Here is a 17,755-nt window from a genome sequence, read left to right on the forward strand (position 1 = left end):
TCCAGTTCCCAGCAGAGCATTCGTATTTAATTAGATCACAATAAATGTTTGATGAATGAATGAATTACATAATGATCTGTTTATGTACTTGAAAGGGAGAGCAAGGTACAAATTTGAGAGATTTTACAGAGAGAAAATACCAGACTTGAAACCTAATTCTATAGCTACCTGCAGGATATGTATGTATAGATTTATATGCATAGTTTGTTTTTTTTTTTAAGATTTTATTTATTTATTTGAGAGAGAGCACAAGTGAGAGAGAAGGAGAAGCGGACTTCCCACTGAGCAGAGAGCCTGGCACAGGGCTCAGGGCTCAATCAATCCCAGGACCCTGAGATCATGACCTGAGCCGAAGGCAGATGCTTAACCAACCGAGCCACCCAGGCGCCCCTTCATAAGTAAAATTAAAATTAAAAAATATTGCTTTGAAGTTTGGGAGAGAGGTCAGAATTGATGAAGATTTAGAAGTTATCTGCATGAGATAGTTACTGAAGTCATGAGTTTTACAAAGCAGCTAGAGAGAGAAAGAAGACGACTTAGGACAGACGGGAGGACAAGTAACATGTAAGGGGTGTGCCAAGGAAAACACCCAAAACTGACAGAAAGGGAAGTGGCAGAGAGGTGGGGAACAAGGAAATTAGTGTGAGTAAAGTCAGCAGGTGAGGATGTTTAAAAAACAGAAGTGATCAGTAATATTCATTCCTGCAAAGACAAGGAAAAAAAGATCAAGGAAAAAAAGACCACTCAGCTTGTAGTTACAGCTTCAGAAAGTATAAAATTAGATAAATAAATGTCAAATTACTGAATCACCTGGAAAATGGGATGAATGTGTTGTGATTATAACTTTATACCACCAGCCTTTTGTATGTATACTGTGATTTTTTTAAGTTTAAAAATTGTGGTTAAAAATGTAAAATTTATTACTTAACCATTTTTAAGTATATGTTTTATTAGTGCTAAATATATTTATTCATTGTTGTGAATCCAATCTTTAGAACCTCCTTTTCATCTTGCTACATTGAATCTCTGTGTCCACTGAACACCCAACTAACCATTCCTTCTCTCTCTCTCTCTCTCTTTTTTTAATATATATCCATCAAACATCAATATATCAAATATATATGATATATATATATCAGAAATCAAATATCAAATATATTTTTGATATATATCCACCAATTTACTCTGATTTCTTTATGGGCAACACAAGATTCTTTTTCTCCCCAAGCTTTATCGAGATATAATTGACATATAACACTAAAAGTTTAATGTGCAAGGTGGAGATTTGATATTGTAAATATCAAATTGTGTATTGTGAAATGATCATCACAATACGATTAGACGACACTTCCACCACCCGGCATTACTATTTTGCATATGTGGTGGGAATATTTATGACCTTTTCTGTTAGCAACTTTCTAATATATAATATAGTATTATTAACTGTAAGTCAACCATGCTGCACATTAGAATTTACTCATCTGAGACCTGTAAGTTTGTACCCTTTATCAACATCTCCCTATTTCCCCACACCCTGGCAGCCCCCATTCTACTCTGTGTTTCCACAGATTCATTTTTTTTGGATTTCGCATGTGAGCAGAATCATACCAGCTTACCACTTCTCCTCCTGCAGCCCCTGGAAACCCCCATTCTACTTTTTAGTACTAGGAGTTTGACTGCTATAGAAAAGTGGAATCATAGTGATTCCACTATGATAGTGATTCTTGGCATGCCTTTCAGGTCCATTTGTATTATAGCATGTGGCAGGATTTCTTTCTTTTTTTTAAAGCTGGTAATATTCCATTGTATGTATATGCCACATTTTGTTTATCCATTCATTCATTGTTGGACATTTGAGTTGCTTCCATTTTCTTGGCTGTGGTGAATAATGCTGTAGTGAAAATTGATGCACAAATATGTTTTCAAGATCGTGTTTTGAATTCTTTTGGATATATATCCAGACGTGTGATTGCTGGATTGTATGTGGAAAGAAAAAATTCCAGCTTTTCCCTCCTCTAGGGAAAAGCCCAGTTCTTCCGTACTATGTCTTTCTTTTACTTGTGAATCTTACTTACTTTTACATACCACGTGACTTCTGACACTTCTGATCACCAAATATATGGAGGTTTTTCCTCCCACCAAGCAATTCTCCTGACACCAGCGGGATGTCCGATAATGTAACTCAATTCGGACACAATTTACCTAGAGATAGTGTAGATCCCACAGGTTAAGAGCTCAGTCCCACAAGGCTATTCCCACCCCATTCTAGATGCTAATCGCATGTAGTAGGTCCTCAGGTAACTCAAACTTATGCTGAGTTAGCTATAAATTGGAGGTTCCCATGACCCCTCCCCAGGTTCAATTAATTTGCTAGCGTGGCTCCCAGTATTCACGGGTACACTTGTATCAGTTTATTAAATGATACAATAGAGGATACAGATGAACAGTCAGATTAAGAGATAACGGAGGAATGAAGAATGAGAGGGCCCCAGGTGCAGAGCCCCCATGACATTAGGGTGTACCACCCTCCTGGTGTGGGTGTATTCACCCACCTGGAAGCTCCCTGAACTCCCCTGAAGTCTGTACTATTGGAATTTTATGAGCGATGATGGAATTGAGCTAAAGATTCCAAGCTTCTAATCATAGTTTGGTCTTTCTGGTGACCAGCCCTTACCCAGAAGCCATCCACGAGTCCAGTAGAGTGAAAAATTTTTATCACTGAGAAAATTATAAGGGTTTTAGGAGCACTGCATCAGGAACTGGAGTCAGAAACCAAATATTAGAACAATAGAACAAAATATGTTTCTAGTGCCCTTATCACTGATGAAATTATAAAAGTTTCAGGGCCTCTGTACCAGGATCCAGGGGCAGAGAACAATAAGTATTTTCTATTATCTCACACTATGATAATTCTTTTTTAATTTTTCAAGGAGCCTCTTCCATACAGTTTTCTATAGTTGGCCATGCCATTTTACATCCCTACCAGCAGTGCACAAGGGTTCAATTTCTCTGCATCTTTGCCAACACTTGTTATTTTCTGTTTTATTGATGATAGTCATCTTACTAATGGGTGTGAAGTAGTAGTATCTCATTGTAGTTTTGATTTGCATTTCTCTAATGATTACTGATGTCGAGTATCATTTCATATGCTTGTTGGCCATTTGTATATCTTCCTTGGAGAAATGTGTGTTCAAGGTGTTGGCTCACATTTTTAATCATATTATTTGGAAAATATAATCATTACAATATAATCATAGTATTTGTATACGAATATAAATAATTACATTTGGGTTGAATTGAATTGTAGAAGGTCTTTATTCCGGATATTAATTCCTTATTGGATATATGATCTACAAATTTTTTTTTCTCCTTCTGTAGGTTCCTTTTCACCCTGCTGCTTGTTTCTTTTGATGTATAGAACTTTTTGAGTTTGATGTATTCCTGTTTGTCTATTTTTGCTTTGTTGCCTGTGCTTTTGGTGTCGTAGTCAAGAAATTATTGCCAAATCCAGTGTCATGAAGCTTTTCGCCTACATTTTTTTCTAGGAGTGTTTATAGTTTTAGGTCTTAGGATTAGCTCTTTAATCCGATTTGAGATAATTTTTTTTTGTGTAATGTAAGATAAGGTTCAACTTCATTCTTTTTTAATGTGGATATCTCATTTTCCCACCATCATTTGTTGAAGAGACTGCCTTTACCTCATTGTATGGTCTTGGCACCCTTGTCAAAGATCATTTGCTATACATGCAAGTGTTTATTTCTGGGTTGTCTTTTCTATTCCATTGGTCTATATGTTTGTCTTTATGATAGTATCACTATTTTGATTTCTGCAGCTTTGTTGTATGTTCTGATGTTGGGAGGTATGAGGCCTGCAGCTTTTTTCTTCTTTTGTCTATTAAGAGTCCTTTGAAATTGCAAATGAATTTTAGGTTGTTTTTTTTTTTTTTTTTTTTTTCTAGTTCTGAAAAAAATGCTGTAGGGATTTTTTTTTAATTTATTTTTTATTTTTTTTCCAATTTATTTATTTTCAGAAAAACAGTATTCATTATTTTTTCACCACACCCAGTGCTCCATGCAAGCCGTGCCCTCTATAATACCCACCACCTGGTATCCCAACCTCCCACCCCCCCGCCACTTCAAACCCCTCAGACTGTTTTTCAGAGTCCATAGTCTCTCATGGTTCACCTCCCCTTCCAATTTACCCAAATTCTCTACTCCTCTCTAACGCCCCTTGTCCTCCATGCTATTGGTTATGCTCCACAAATAAGTGAAACCATATGATAATTGACTCTCTCTGCTTGACTTATTTCACTCAGCATAATCTCTTCCAGTCCCGTCCATGTTGCTACAAAAGTTGGGTATTCATCCTTTCTGATGGAGGCATAATACTCCATAGTGTATATGGACCACATCTTCCTTATCCATTCATCCGTTGAAGGGCACCTTGGTTCTTTCCATAGTTTGGCGACTGTGGCCATTGCTGCTATAAACATTGGGGTACAGATGGCCCTTCTTTTCACGACATCTGTATCTTTGGGGTAAATACCCAGGAGTGCAATTGCAGGGTCGTAGGGAAGCTCTATTTTTAATTTCTTGAGGAATCTCCACACTGTTCTCCAAAGTGGCTGCACCAACTTGCATTCCCACCAACAGTGGAAGAGGGTTCCCCTTTCTCCACATCCTCTCCAACACATGTTGTTTCCTGTTTTGTTAATTTTGGCCATTCTAACTGGTGTAAGGTGATATCTCAATGTGGTTTTAATTTGAATCTCCCTGAGGGCTAATGATGATGAGCATTTTTTCATGTGTCTGATAGCCATTTGTATTTCTTGATTGGAGAAGTGTCTCTTCGTATCTTCTGCCCATTTTTTGATGTGTTTGTCTGTTTTGTGTGGGTTGAGTTTGAGGAGTTCATTATAGATCCTGGATATCAACCTTTTGTCTGTACTGTCATTTGCAAATATCTTCTCCCATTCCGTGGGTTGCCTCTTTGTTTTTTTGACTGTTTCCTTTGCTGTGCAGAAGCTTTTGATTTTGATGAAGTCCCAGAAGTTTATTTTCGCTTTTGTTTCCTTTGCCTTTGGAGACGTATCTTGAAAGAAGTTGCTGTGGCTGATATCGAAGAGATTACTGCCTATGTTCTCCTCTAAGATTCTGATAGATTCCTGTCTCACGTTGAGGTCTTTTATCCATTTTGAGTTGATCTTTGTGTACGGTGTAAGAGAATGGTCGAGTTTCATTCTATACATATAGCTGTCCAGTCTTCCCAGCACCATTTATTGAAGAGACTGTCTTTTTTCCACTGTATATTTTTTCCTGTTTTGTCAAAGATTAATTGACCATAGAGTTGAGGGTCCATATCAGGGCTCTCTACTCTGTTCCACTGGTCTATGTGTCTGTTTTTATGCCAGTACCATGCCTCTTGGTGATCACAGCTTTGAAATAAAGCTTGAAATCAGGTAAGGTGATGCCGCCAGCTTTATTTTTGTTTTTCAACATTTCCTTAAGGATTCGGGGTCTCTTCTGATTCCATACAAATTTTAGGATTATTTGCTCCAGCTCTTTGAAGAATGCCGGTGGAATTTTGATCAGAATGGCATTAAAAGTATAGATTGCTCTAGGCAGTATAGACATTTTAACAATGTTTATTCTTCCGATCCAAGAGCATGGAATGGTCTTCCATCTTTTTGTGTCTTCTTCAATTTCTTTCATGAGTGTTCTATAGTTCCTCAAGTACAGATCCTTTACCTCTTTAGTTAGGTTTATTCCCAGGTATCTTATGGTTCTTGGTGCTATAGTAAATGGAATCGATTCTCTAATTTCCCTTTCTATTTTCATTGTTCGTGTATAAGAAAGCCACTGATTTCTGCACATTGACTTTGTATCCTGCCACGCTGCTGAATTGCTGTATGAGTTCTAGTAGTTTGGGGGTGGAGTCTTTTGGGTTTTCCATATAAAGAATCATGTCATCTGCGAAGAGAGAGAGTTTGATTTCTTCATTACCAATTTGGATACCTTTTATTTCTCTCTGTTGTCTGATTGCTGTTGCTAGGACTTCTAATACTATGTTGAACAAGAGTGGTGAAAGTGGGCATCCTTGTCTTGTTCCTGATCTCAATGGGAAGGCTGCAAGCTTTTTCCCATTGAGGATGATATTTGCTGTGGGTCTTTCATAGATAGATTTGATGAGGTTCAGGAATGTTCCCTCTATCCCTATACTTTGAAGCGTTTTAATCAGGAACGGATGTTGGATTTTGTCAAATGCTTTTTCTGCATCAATTGAGAGGACCATGTGGTTCTTCTCTCTTCTCATATTAATTTGTTGTATCACATTGATTGATTTGCGAATGTTGAACCATCCTTGTAGCCCAGGGATGAATCCCACCTGATCATGATGGATAATCTTTTTAATGTGCTGTTGGATCCTGTTGGCTAGGATCTTGTTGAGAATCTTAGCATCCATATTCATCAGTGATATTGGTCTGAAATTCTCCTTTTTGGTAGGGTCCTTGCCTGGTTTGGGGATCAGGGTAATGCTGGCTTCATAGAAAGAGTCTGGAAGTTTTCCTTCTGCTTCAATTTTTTGAAACAGCTTCAGGAGAATAGGTGTTATTTCTTCTTTGAAGGTTTGGTAGAATTCTCCAGGGAATCCGTCAGGTCCTGGGCTCTTGTTTTTTGGGAGGTTTTTGACCACTGCTTCAATCTTGTTATTAGATATCGGTCTATTCAGGTTGTCGATTTCTTCCTGGTTCAATTTTGGTAGTTTATATTTTTCCAGGAATGCATCCATTTCATCTAGGTTGCTAAGCTTATTGGCATATAACTGTTCATAATAACTTCTGATGATTGTTTCTACTTCCTTGGCGTTAGTTGTGATCTCTCCCTTTTCATTCATAATTTTATGAATTTGGGATTTCTCTCTTTTCTTTTGGATTAGTGTAGCCAGTGGCGTATCGATCTTATTGATTCTTTCAAAAAACCAGCTTCTAGTTTCATTGATACGTTCTACTGTATCTCTGGTTTCTCCCTCATTGATCTCAGCTCTAATCGTGATGATTTCCCTTCTTATGTGTGGAGTTGGTTTGATTTGTTGTTGATCCTCCAGTTCTTTAAGGTGTAGAGACAGCTGGTGTGTTCTGGATTTTTCAATTTTTTTGAGCAAGGCTTGGATGGCTATATATTTTCCCCTTAGGACCACCTTTGCTGTATCCCATAGGTTTTGGACCGAAGTGTCTTCATTCTCATTGGTTTCCATGAATTGTTTCAGTTCTTCTTTGATCTCCTGGTTGATCCAAGCATTCTTAAGCAAGGTGGTCTTTAGCTTCCAGGTGTTTGAGTTCCTTCGGAACTTTTCCTTGTGATTGAGCTCCAGTTTCAAAGCATTGTGATCTGAGAATATGCAGGGAATAATCTCAGTCTTTTGGTATCGGTTGAGTCCTGATTTGTGACCCAGTATGTGGTCTATTCTTGGGAAGGTTACATGTGCACTTGAGAAGAATGAGTATTCTGCTGTTTTAGGGTGGAATGTTCTGTATATATCTATGAGGTCCATCTGGTCCAATGTGTCATTCAATGCTCTTGTTTCTTTATTGATTTTCTGCTTCGATGATCTGTCTAATTCTGAAAGAGGCGTGTTAAGATCTCCTACGATTAGTGTATTCATATCAATATGACTCTTTATCTTGATTAACAGTTTTCTTAAGTAATTGGCTGCTCCCATATTGGGAGCATAGATATTTACAATTGTTAGATCATCTTGGTGGATAGTCCCTTTAAGGATTATGTAGTGTCCTTCTGTATCTCTGACTACAGTCTTTAGTTTGAAGTCTAATTTATCTGATATGAGAATCGCTACCCCAGCCTTCTTTTGAGTCCCATTGGCATGAAAGATGCTTCTCCATCCCTTCACTTTCAGTCTGCGTGTATCTTTACGTTCAAAATGGGTCTCTTGTAGACAGCATATGGATGGGTCCTGTCGTTTTATCCAATCTGCAACCCTGTGCCGTTTTATGGGTGCATTTAGGCCATTCACATTGAGAGTGATTATTGATAGATACGTTTTTATTGACATAGAGTTACCTTTGAAGTCTTTCTTTCTGTAGACTGTCTCTATATTTCTGTTCAATGCTATTCTTGGGATTTTTTCCTCTTTTATAGAACCCCCCTTAATATTTCCTGCAGTATCGGCTTGGTGGTTGCATAGTCTTTTAAGCCTTGCCAGTCTTGGAAATTCTTTATCTCTCCATCCATTTTGAATGTCAGTCTTGCTGGATAAAGTATTCTTGGCTGCATGTTCTTCTCATTTAGTGCCCTGAATATATCTTGCCAGCCTCTTCTGGCTTGCCAGGTCTCTGTGGACAGGTCTGACGTTATTCTGATGGGCTTCCCTCTGCAAGTAAGGAGCCTCTTTGCCCTGGCGGCTTTCAAGAGATTATACCTACAATTATAATTTCTCAATTTGACTCTCAGGTGTTGTGGTGTTTTTTTTGGAGTGTATAATCTTGGGTGGAGACCGTTCAGCCTCTAGTACATGAACGCTGCTTTCATTCGCGAGATTCGGAAAATTTTCATGAAGGACTTGTTCCACGATATCTTCTAGACTTCTTTCTTTCTCCTCCCCTTCAAGAATTCCAATAATTCTGACGTTGGAACGCTTCATGGCATCATTTATTTCCCTGATTCTGCTTTCGTGGGATCTAAGCTGTTTGTTCCAGGCTTCCTCCTGATCCTTTCTCTCTATCTGTTTGTCTTCCAGATCACTAATTCTATCTTCTGTCTCAGTTACCCTAGATTTGAGGGAGTTTAGATTAGATTGGAACTCATTGAGAGCATTGTGGACCTCCTCTCTGGTAGCTTTAAGCTCCGCCCTAACATTGTGAACATCCTGTCTGGTCGCTTTCAGTTCGGCCCTAATCAATTCTGTTTGGTCATCCATGGCTTTCTCCAACCTAGCTATTGCCTGGATAATTGTTAGCCTGAATTCTCTTTCCGACATATTGTCTATGTTGATAGCCATTAGCTCTGTTGCAGAAGGTCCATCCTCTGTATTTTTCTTCTGTTGGGCATTCCTCCTCCTAGTCATTTTGGTGGGAGAAGACTGAACAGATGTAGCTGGGTGTATCAACTCTGGTGCAGTCAAGGTGCACCCTGGAACACTTCCTGATCTCCGTCTCAGAGAGAAGCCTCAGTCTGGGTGCAGAAGCTGAATAAATTCCCCCTTGGACGCTGGCAGTGCAGGTTCCAAGTTAAAGACCCTGGGGGTGCAGGATCTTTTGCTCGTCCCCAAAGCCAAGGCAGTGGCGGCTGTCTGGGAGCTCCTGACCGCCAGAGAGGTTCCAAGCAGTGATCGCACACTGAGATTTTGCCGCCAGCCCGGGCTGGGAGTGCCAGGCTTGCGCGCACCTCTTTTCAGAGGCGGCTGTGGGTCGGGCGCGCGTCTGGAGCACTGAGAACAGGGCGCTGGTCCGTAAGCCGCAGGCTGGGCTTTTGCGCGCCTCTGTCCGGGGAAGAGTTTCGCGCGCTCGCGGCTTAGACTTTGAAACAATGGCGCGGGTCAAGAAGCGCCCCCGGGCCTTAGAAACCCAGGAGAGCTGGAGGGACATGCGCGCGCATCTCAAGCTTTGTGGTAGGGCTAGTGCGCGGTCTGCAGACCGGCGCAGCTCCCATCCCCTCACAGGAGCCGGAACCCCCGCGCTCTGGGGCGCGCTGGCGGCTTAGGGACCAGGAGCTGGTTTCTTCGCTGCACTCTCTCTGCCTCCGCGCCGGGGAGGCCGTCTGGGACCGGGGACTTAAGCCCCTTGTCCCTAGCCACCCCGATTCCCACAATTTCCCCCCGCAATCCTTTGCTCTTTTGCAGTGCTTTCAACCAGTCTCCAAGTTAATGCTGGTCCCCAGACGTAGGGCACTCTCGCTCATATCGGGGTATTACTTTCCCACTGGTTGCCTCTGGTGGCCCCCTCCCCCTTTTGTTTATCTTCCGATATCAGTCCGCTGTTCCCATTCCGCTTTACCTGCTCACTGGCGTCTTCTGCCCCTGTAGAGATCCAGACGTGTATAATTCTGATCTCAGGCTGATTTCATGGGTGATCGGAGTTCTTTGGTAGGTAATCAGCTCACTTTGGGGTACCAGCTGAAAAGACGCCTCTTCCTAGTACCACGCCATCTTGTCCCCCCCCCCCCCCCCCCGTGGCAAAGGCTTTTAAGGACAGCATAAACAAGAGGTGAAGCTGCGTCCTGGGTGCCTGGTACACCTTGCAGCTCAGCACACAAGTTCTGCTGTAGGGATTTTAGTAGGGATTGTCTTGAATCTGTAGATCACCTTGGATAGAGTGGACAGCTTAATAATATTAAATCTTTTAATCCATGAACACAGATGTCTATTTATTTGTGTCTTTAATTTCTTTCAGCAGTGTTTTATCATTTTCAGTGTGAAAGTCTTTTTCCTCCTTGGTTACAGTTTTTCCTAAGTATTTTATTTTATTTTTTTGAATGCTATTGTAAATAGGATTGTTTCTTGGTTTTTGTTTTGTTTTCAAACTGTTCATTGTTAGTGTACCCAAACACAACTGAGTTTTGTGTGTAGATTTTATATTCAACTTTGCTGAATTCGTGTATTAGTTCTAACTGTTCTTTTATGGAATCTTTAGGGTTTTCTATGTATAAAATCATGTCATCTGTGAACAAAGGGAATTTCACTTTTTCCTTCTATGTATAAGACTGATTTAATCCTGTAGGGTAGAGCTTATTATTGCTATTTTATATATGAGAAAACTGGATGATTTTAGTCAGTTTTGCTAGGGTTTGCTGCCATAACAACCAAACAATCTCAGAGGCTTAGGACAGTAAAGCTTACTTGTTCATGTTATATTTCCCCTGAGGTCCATGTCTTCTTTCTCCTGGGTTCATGGCTAATTCATGGGGGATGTTGCCATGGTAAAAAGAAAATGTCAGGAATGGAACCTTTTAAAGCTTCTATTTGGAAGTGGCTCACTTACTCCCATGGACATTTTACTGGTCAAAGCGGTCACACGGCCACACTGGATTTTATTGGGACAGGATCTGTACTCTTCCCCTAGGATGGCCCAGAAGAGAGGGGCTGGTAGGCAGAGGGAATGAATCACTGTAATCTACTATACCATACTGGGACTCAGCAAGACCGGACCCTTAGACAAGGATATGCAGGGGCACCTGGGTGTCTCAGTGGGTTAAAGCCTCTGCCTTCGGCTCAGGTCATGATCTCAGGGTCTTGGGATTGAGCCCCACATCGGGCTCTCTGCTCAGCAGGGAGCCTGCTTGCTCCTCTCTCTCTACCTGCCTCTCTGCCTTCTTGTGATCTCTGTCAAATAAATGAAATCTTTAAAAAAAAAAAGGATATGCAGCTGAAACAGCTGTAATATTATATTAGATGGGACTATTCAAATCAGGCAGCGGATAGGTAAGAAGTTTCACAAAGGGAACAGTGAAGAAACATTGTGTGCCTTGTCAACGAACTTCATTCTTAGAAAACTTACCTCCAGGTATGCTGCTGGTCCATTGAATATACTCATAGTTTATTGCCTTCCTGCATCCTGAAAAAAACGTGTGAACACTGGTTTTTAGGGTCAGGACATGCTCTCTGCATAGCATGATTGTTTTCTCATCCCGAGATGATGTCTTACTGATAGGGCTCCGGGAGCCTCACACCAGGGACCTTACCCCGTGGTGTTGCTTCTGCTCACACACACTTTACTATTAATATAACACATTTTTTTGCTGCCCCCGAATAGTGCATTCGCCTGGAGGATATAACCAAATTCTGATTTATTCTTTTAAATTTTTTCCTCACTATTAGGATTTAAGTGAGCCAGAGCTACTTAGGAATACTTTTTACAAATACCATATTTTTTATGGGCAAAATAGAAGATAATAGAGAATGAAGGGGAAAATCCTGATGTGGAAATTTAAGGATCTGGGCTATAATCCTCGCACTACCACTAGGCAGCAGTGTCACTTTGGATAAATATGTTCTTTCTAGGTCCCAGTTTGCTTATTTGTAGAGCAGAGAAATTGAACTAGATGATCTCAGACATTTCTTCCAGATTTCTTAAATGAACCCTGTTCCCTTATTTTCCTTAATTAAGGAAAATATATTACTGATAGTTAAATTCTAGTGCCTTGATTTTTCATATGAGGGTTTTTCACATGAGAGGAAAATTTACTCACATTCATGTCACTGCTGGAATTAGATATTTTATATATTAAAATATATAGGGACGCCTGGGTGGCGCAGTTGGTTAAATGACTGCCTCCGGCTCAGGGCGTGATCCTGGAGTCCCGGGATCGAGTCCCACATCAGGCTCCCAGCTCCATGGGGAGTCTGCTTCTCCCTCTGACCTTCTCCTCGCTCATGCTCTCTCTCACTGTCTCTCTCTCTCAAATAAATAAAATAAAATCTTAAAAAAAAAATATATATATATATATATATAAACATAGTATAATCTTACTTATTTAAACTAAGTAAGAAAGAAGGCTTTTCTGAATCCTTGAAATACCTCAGTTACCCTTTCCTGTTACTTTATGTACTTTATTATCAGTAGCTAAAGTAACAAGTAGTCTACCAAAGCATAGTAGACTTATATTCCCCCATATAGTGGGAGAATTTATTTAAGGACATAGTGCCGTATTCATATTCTTTACTGTAAATTGTCATTATTGAACTGAAGTATACTTGAAATAAAGAATACTTGGAATTTTCCTTTTGTGAATATATTGTCATGATTTTCCAATCTTCATTGTCAATAATATAAGCATAACTCTAAGATAATGATCCCCGGATTATCACAAATTCAAAATTATTAGCATCCACATTAATGTAGAAATGAAATCTCATTTAAAATATGGGTGATAGATTGTTCAGGCATTTGATTGTGGAAACCATTTTGTAAGCACTGTCTAAATCTAAAGTAAAATACAGTGTGCCAGTGCTGAATAGGGCACTTGGGACATACCCTGAAAGTTCTCTCAGTCTTAATCTATCATTCCATCTCTGCATTTACTGTGTCTGTTTCTGTCTGTCTCTTTAACTCTCTCTACAGTCTCATCCACACACCCACACACATATATATAAATACAGGTCTATTCGTATATACATGCATATGTCATATACCTGTATTGTTAAGGTGGAAAGGAGATGGAGCGAAGTAGATAGATGTTAGTGGTCTTTGGGAAGTGAAATGAATGGATTTTGCCAATGGATTAACCATTGTTTTTTGTTGTTGTTGTTTAGAAGAAGAAGTCTTATAGTTCTCTGCCTTTCTGCAGTTTTTTTTTTTTTAAGATTTTATTTATTTATTTGACAGAGATAGATCACAAGTAGGCAGAGAGGCAGGCAGAGAGAGAGGGAAGCAGGCTCCCAGCTGAGCAGAGGGCCTGATGCGGGGCTCGATCCTGAGATCGAGGACCCTGAGATCATGACCTGAGCTGAAGGCAGCGGCTTAACCCACTGAGCCACCCAGGCGCCCCGGATTAACCATTGTTGAGTGAGAAGCAGAAGTTGTTAAGGATGACTCCTAGGTTTTGGGTTACTAGGCTAGGTTTATGGTAGTGTAATTTGCTGAAATAGGGAAGGAACTAAGAAGAGGACACAGTATGAGTGAAAGAATGCTGGGTTAGTCTTAGGCATATTGAATTTGAGGTGCCTTTAAAACATTCAAGGGAAGTCATATTGCATATTCCTATATGAAGCCGAGCAGGCCAGAAATACAGATTTAGGAGTCATCAGCAAATGAAAGGTAATTAAAGTTGTCTGAACCTTTGAAGAATAAGTAAGTGCCTGATTTGGGGATTATAAATCTGCAAAGAAGATTGAAAAGGAGCAGCCTGAAAGCTAGGAGAAAATCTAGCTTTTCCTCCAGTGTGAGAATTTCAGAAGCAAGATCAATGGTGATGGAGAGGTCAAGTAAGATTAAAAGAATGTTACTAGGTTTGGTGACAGAGGGATGTCACTGGTGATTTTGCAAGAGTTGTATTTTCTTAATGCATTGCCCTAATATTTCTTCACCCAGGACCCTTCCTTGACACCTCAATTCATATTAAATTAAGTCTATCTTTTCACTTGGTGTTTAATGCCTTTGATGATTTAATTGAATTCTAATTTTAGAGCCTTGTACATCCAGCTTCTGAACACCTACCTGAAATTCCAGCCTAATTTGCTAACTCACCATTCCTTAGGCAGTTGTTTTCCTGTGGTCTTTTTCCTCCTGCTTTTGCCTTTGCTGTCAGTGAAATCGTACTGGTCCTTGGAGACCCAGACCAAACAGTATCTCATTCATGTGTCCTTCCCTGCCCACCAAGTGGGCTCTCAAGTCTGAACTTCCAGATGCTTTCTTTACACATCTCAGATAATAGATACATCTTACAAATGATCTTACATATTTTATTACTTTGTACTTGATCCATTTATTAAGTTAAGAGCTTGAGATTAGAGCCTCATTTCACTGACGTTATAGCTTCCAAAGCATCAGTTTTCTAAATAAGTGAATAAAATTTAAAGAATATACTTCACATTGTGCCATGAACCTGAAGACATGGTTGTAATTTCATTTAATACTTAGAATAAGTGTATGAAGTAGTTCTTTTTTCAGAGATGTGAAAACTTGTGGTTTAGAGAGGCTTATTTTTAAAATACATCTTTGGGCTAGGGTTTATAATATTTTAAAAGAGGTGCAACTCAGACTCTTAACAATAGAAAAGTAATGGATCATTACTGGAGGGGAGGTGGGAGGGGAATGGGGGAGATAGGTGATGGGGATTAAGGAGGGCACTTGTGATGAGCACCAGGTGATGTATGGAAGTGCTGAATCACTAAATTGTACACCTGAAGTTAAGAATACACTGTATGTTAACTAACTGGAATTTAAATAAAAACTTAGAGAAAAGATGAAGGTCCAAGATTTATAAAAAGAAGGCTATTGAAAGGCTAGCATCTGAAAGGAAGTGTGTATGTGTGAATATATGTGCATTATGTGCATGCACAAAAATTTTTTTAGATAGCCACAAACTGATCTAAAAGTAAAAGTTATTGAAATTTGTCATGAATTTAATGGGAAACAAATAGTTTTAGGAGATTTCTTGTTATATCTTACTTGACCCATTGCTGTGCTCTAATTTAAATTTCTGTTAAACTGTTGAGAAATTGACCTAATGAACTAAAAAGTGTAAATGTCACTAAAAAGTGACTAAAAACTCAGTCATAGTTTTCCTCACTCTCTCCTCTTGCACTGCCTGCTGTAGTTGTTTGGGTGTGTAGTGATGAAAGAAAAATGCACACAAGTTTATTCTTGAATGGAAAGGAGTAGAACTTCCCCTAGAAAATTTCCTACTACTTTTTTCCTTCTGATTTTTCTCCTTCAGTTCCTCGTAGTGTTTACTGTATGCAAAGCATTGCTGTGCTCAGTGCTGGAGAAATACAAAGCTATGTCTTAAGGAACTTACAGTCTGGTGTAGAAAATAGCCACGTAATGTTAACTGGGCTTCCAGCATAATACAGTCAGTGCGAGGATTATGCTATGCCCTCTGTGTGCTGAGAAGGAAGTCACTAATTTTGAGAGATGGGTGCTAAATTAAGGAGGACTTTTTTGAAAGTAGTGTATTAGAATCTTTACAACATAAATGATCTATTTTGGGAACCGAAAGAATAATGGCTTTTCTTTTGTTTTCTTAATAGACAAAGAATGCTCTTCAAGCTTTGATTGATAAGCACCAAAGAATACCAGGAAACATTATGAGCGCTTTGTTAGAACGTTTTCATAAAAAACAGAAGAACGACTAGAAAATGATTTAATACATTTATATTTATATGTTTGTGTCTGTGGTACTGTCCTCTAAATTTCGTAGGTTCTATAATTAGTTTTTTTTTTAAATGTTAATAAGCATCCTAGACTGAACTCGTTTGTTTAAAATTGTATTGATTTTGTTTTTGCAATCAGTTGTGTCAAATTTAAATTCATTACATGCCTAATAATTCAGAAAATGATGTTTCTTTTTATAAATTCCTGATAATGTATGATAAACATATAGATTTTAAAAATTAAGTTTATTAATAACAGCAATTTAGGTTAAACAAACATTCCTAAGATAATGCATCTAATTTCTGTATCTGTTGCACTGAACTGATTTTGCAAGATGGCATAATTCAGTACAGACACTGAAGTTAGAAGAAAAAATACTCTTTTATCTGCCCCTCATTCCTTTCATGACCTTGGGCGAATCATGTAATGTTTTTGTGCCTCAACAATTCACTTTTTAAAAACATGCTAATACTTTGTTGAGGAATATTATTTTAAATTCTTTTTTAAAATTTTAAATTCTTTGTATTTGCTGTGACTGATAACTGTAGAACTGAAATTATAACTGAATTAAACAATACCAAGAATTTTTAGACATTTATGTATATATTTGGTCCACGTGATGTTTAAATTATTTCTTTAGGTATGATGTCAAGTTGCCAAGCACAATGGGAAAGATACACTGTTTTTCAAATTGAATAAAAGGGAAATTAGGAAAAGTAGAATTTCTAATAATTATTATTATTTTTAGTATTTTATTTTTTAACAAGAATCTGTAGACGTACCATATAGGGTATGCTGTGCATTGTCAGCTATGTAACATGACATTTAATAGTATAAGGTTAAAAATCACTGTTGTGCTTTGCATTTTGTATGTTAGAAGTTGATTCTAGCCTGATAAAAGCAGAACTAAGAAAGCTCTGCCTTTGCTGAATACCATGGCTTATTCAGTTTGACTTTGCAACCAGTCAAATGGTTTATTGTTTCAATAAAAATATACTTGAATGATAAATTTATGTAAACACAAAACTTTCTGATAAATTAATGGCTTTTGATTTGTTGTCTCCTTGAAATCTGAATTTTTAAAGTATTTAAATGGAAGAGTACCAGAAATCAAATGCAGTATCTTCCTCTTCCTTTTTTTAGATATTAACTTACTTGGATTTTTGTATTGATTTTTGTATAACAAGTATATATGTATGATATCTGTAATGTATATAGAATTAAGCAACATAAAATAAAAGTAAAGCTGAATTGCAATTCATTTTCTTGTGAAATTGCATATGTGACTTTTTTTTACTTCAAACTAACTTTTTGTTTTACTCTTTATTCAGTTTTCACCTGTAATCATATTCATCTATCTCAGCCACAAAGAGTAAACCTTACTTTCTAATGTAATTAATATATTTTAATTTCAATTTCAGTGAAAAGAGTCAATGATTATTTGAAGCTTTTTTCGCCCTCTAGCAGTAAGCTGTGTTTGTTTGAAATCAATAAATATTTCCAGAATGAATGAATAAATGATTATAAAACAAATGAGAATAATGTTTGGGGCAACTATTGGTTTTTAAAAATGGAAGAAAGAATGATATTCATTGTTCATATAGCAGAAGCTATTATTTTTTACAGTATTTAAGTTTTACTGCTTTAATTAAAACCTTGCTTTGTTCTCTGATAGAGTAACTGGAAGCCATCCTGTCTCACTCAGTGCAAGATCTTTATCTTTGCTTTTCGAATTTAAGTGTCGTTTAGAAGAATGAGGGAATCTCCACACTGTTCTCCAAAGAGGCGAAGATGTGGTCCATATACACTATGGAGTATTATGCCTCCATCAGAAAGGACGAATACCCAACTTTTGTAGCAACTTGGACGGGACTGGAAGAGATTATGCTGAGTGAAATAAGTCAAGCAGAGAGAGTCAATTATCATATG

The 17,755-nt window shown here is 38.4% G+C and overlaps 1 protein-coding gene across 5 annotated transcripts in view; it reads left to right on the forward strand.

Annotated features, from left to right (window-relative positions):
- TMEM68 (transmembrane protein 68) overlaps positions 1 to 17,087 on the forward strand; it is a 51,219-nt gene extending 34,132 nt beyond the window's left edge. For all 5 annotated transcript variants that reach the window (XM_044245580.1, XM_044245585.1, XM_044245584.1 and 2 more), the window contains one exon: positions 15,703 to 17,087. In XM_044245580.1, coding sequence (XP_044101515.1) covers positions 15,703 to 15,807 — 105 coding nt within the window. In that variant the 3' untranslated portion in view covers positions 15,808 to 17,087. The remainder of the gene's footprint in view (positions 1 to 15,702) is intronic.
- Positions 17,088 to 17,755: the final 668 nt, after the last annotated feature.

This window comes from Neovison vison, chromosome 4 (assembly GCF_020171115.1).
Source record: "Neovison vison isolate M4711 chromosome 4, ASM_NN_V1, whole genome shotgun sequence".
NCBI lineage: Eukaryota > Metazoa > Chordata > Mammalia > Carnivora > Mustelidae > Neogale > Neogale vison.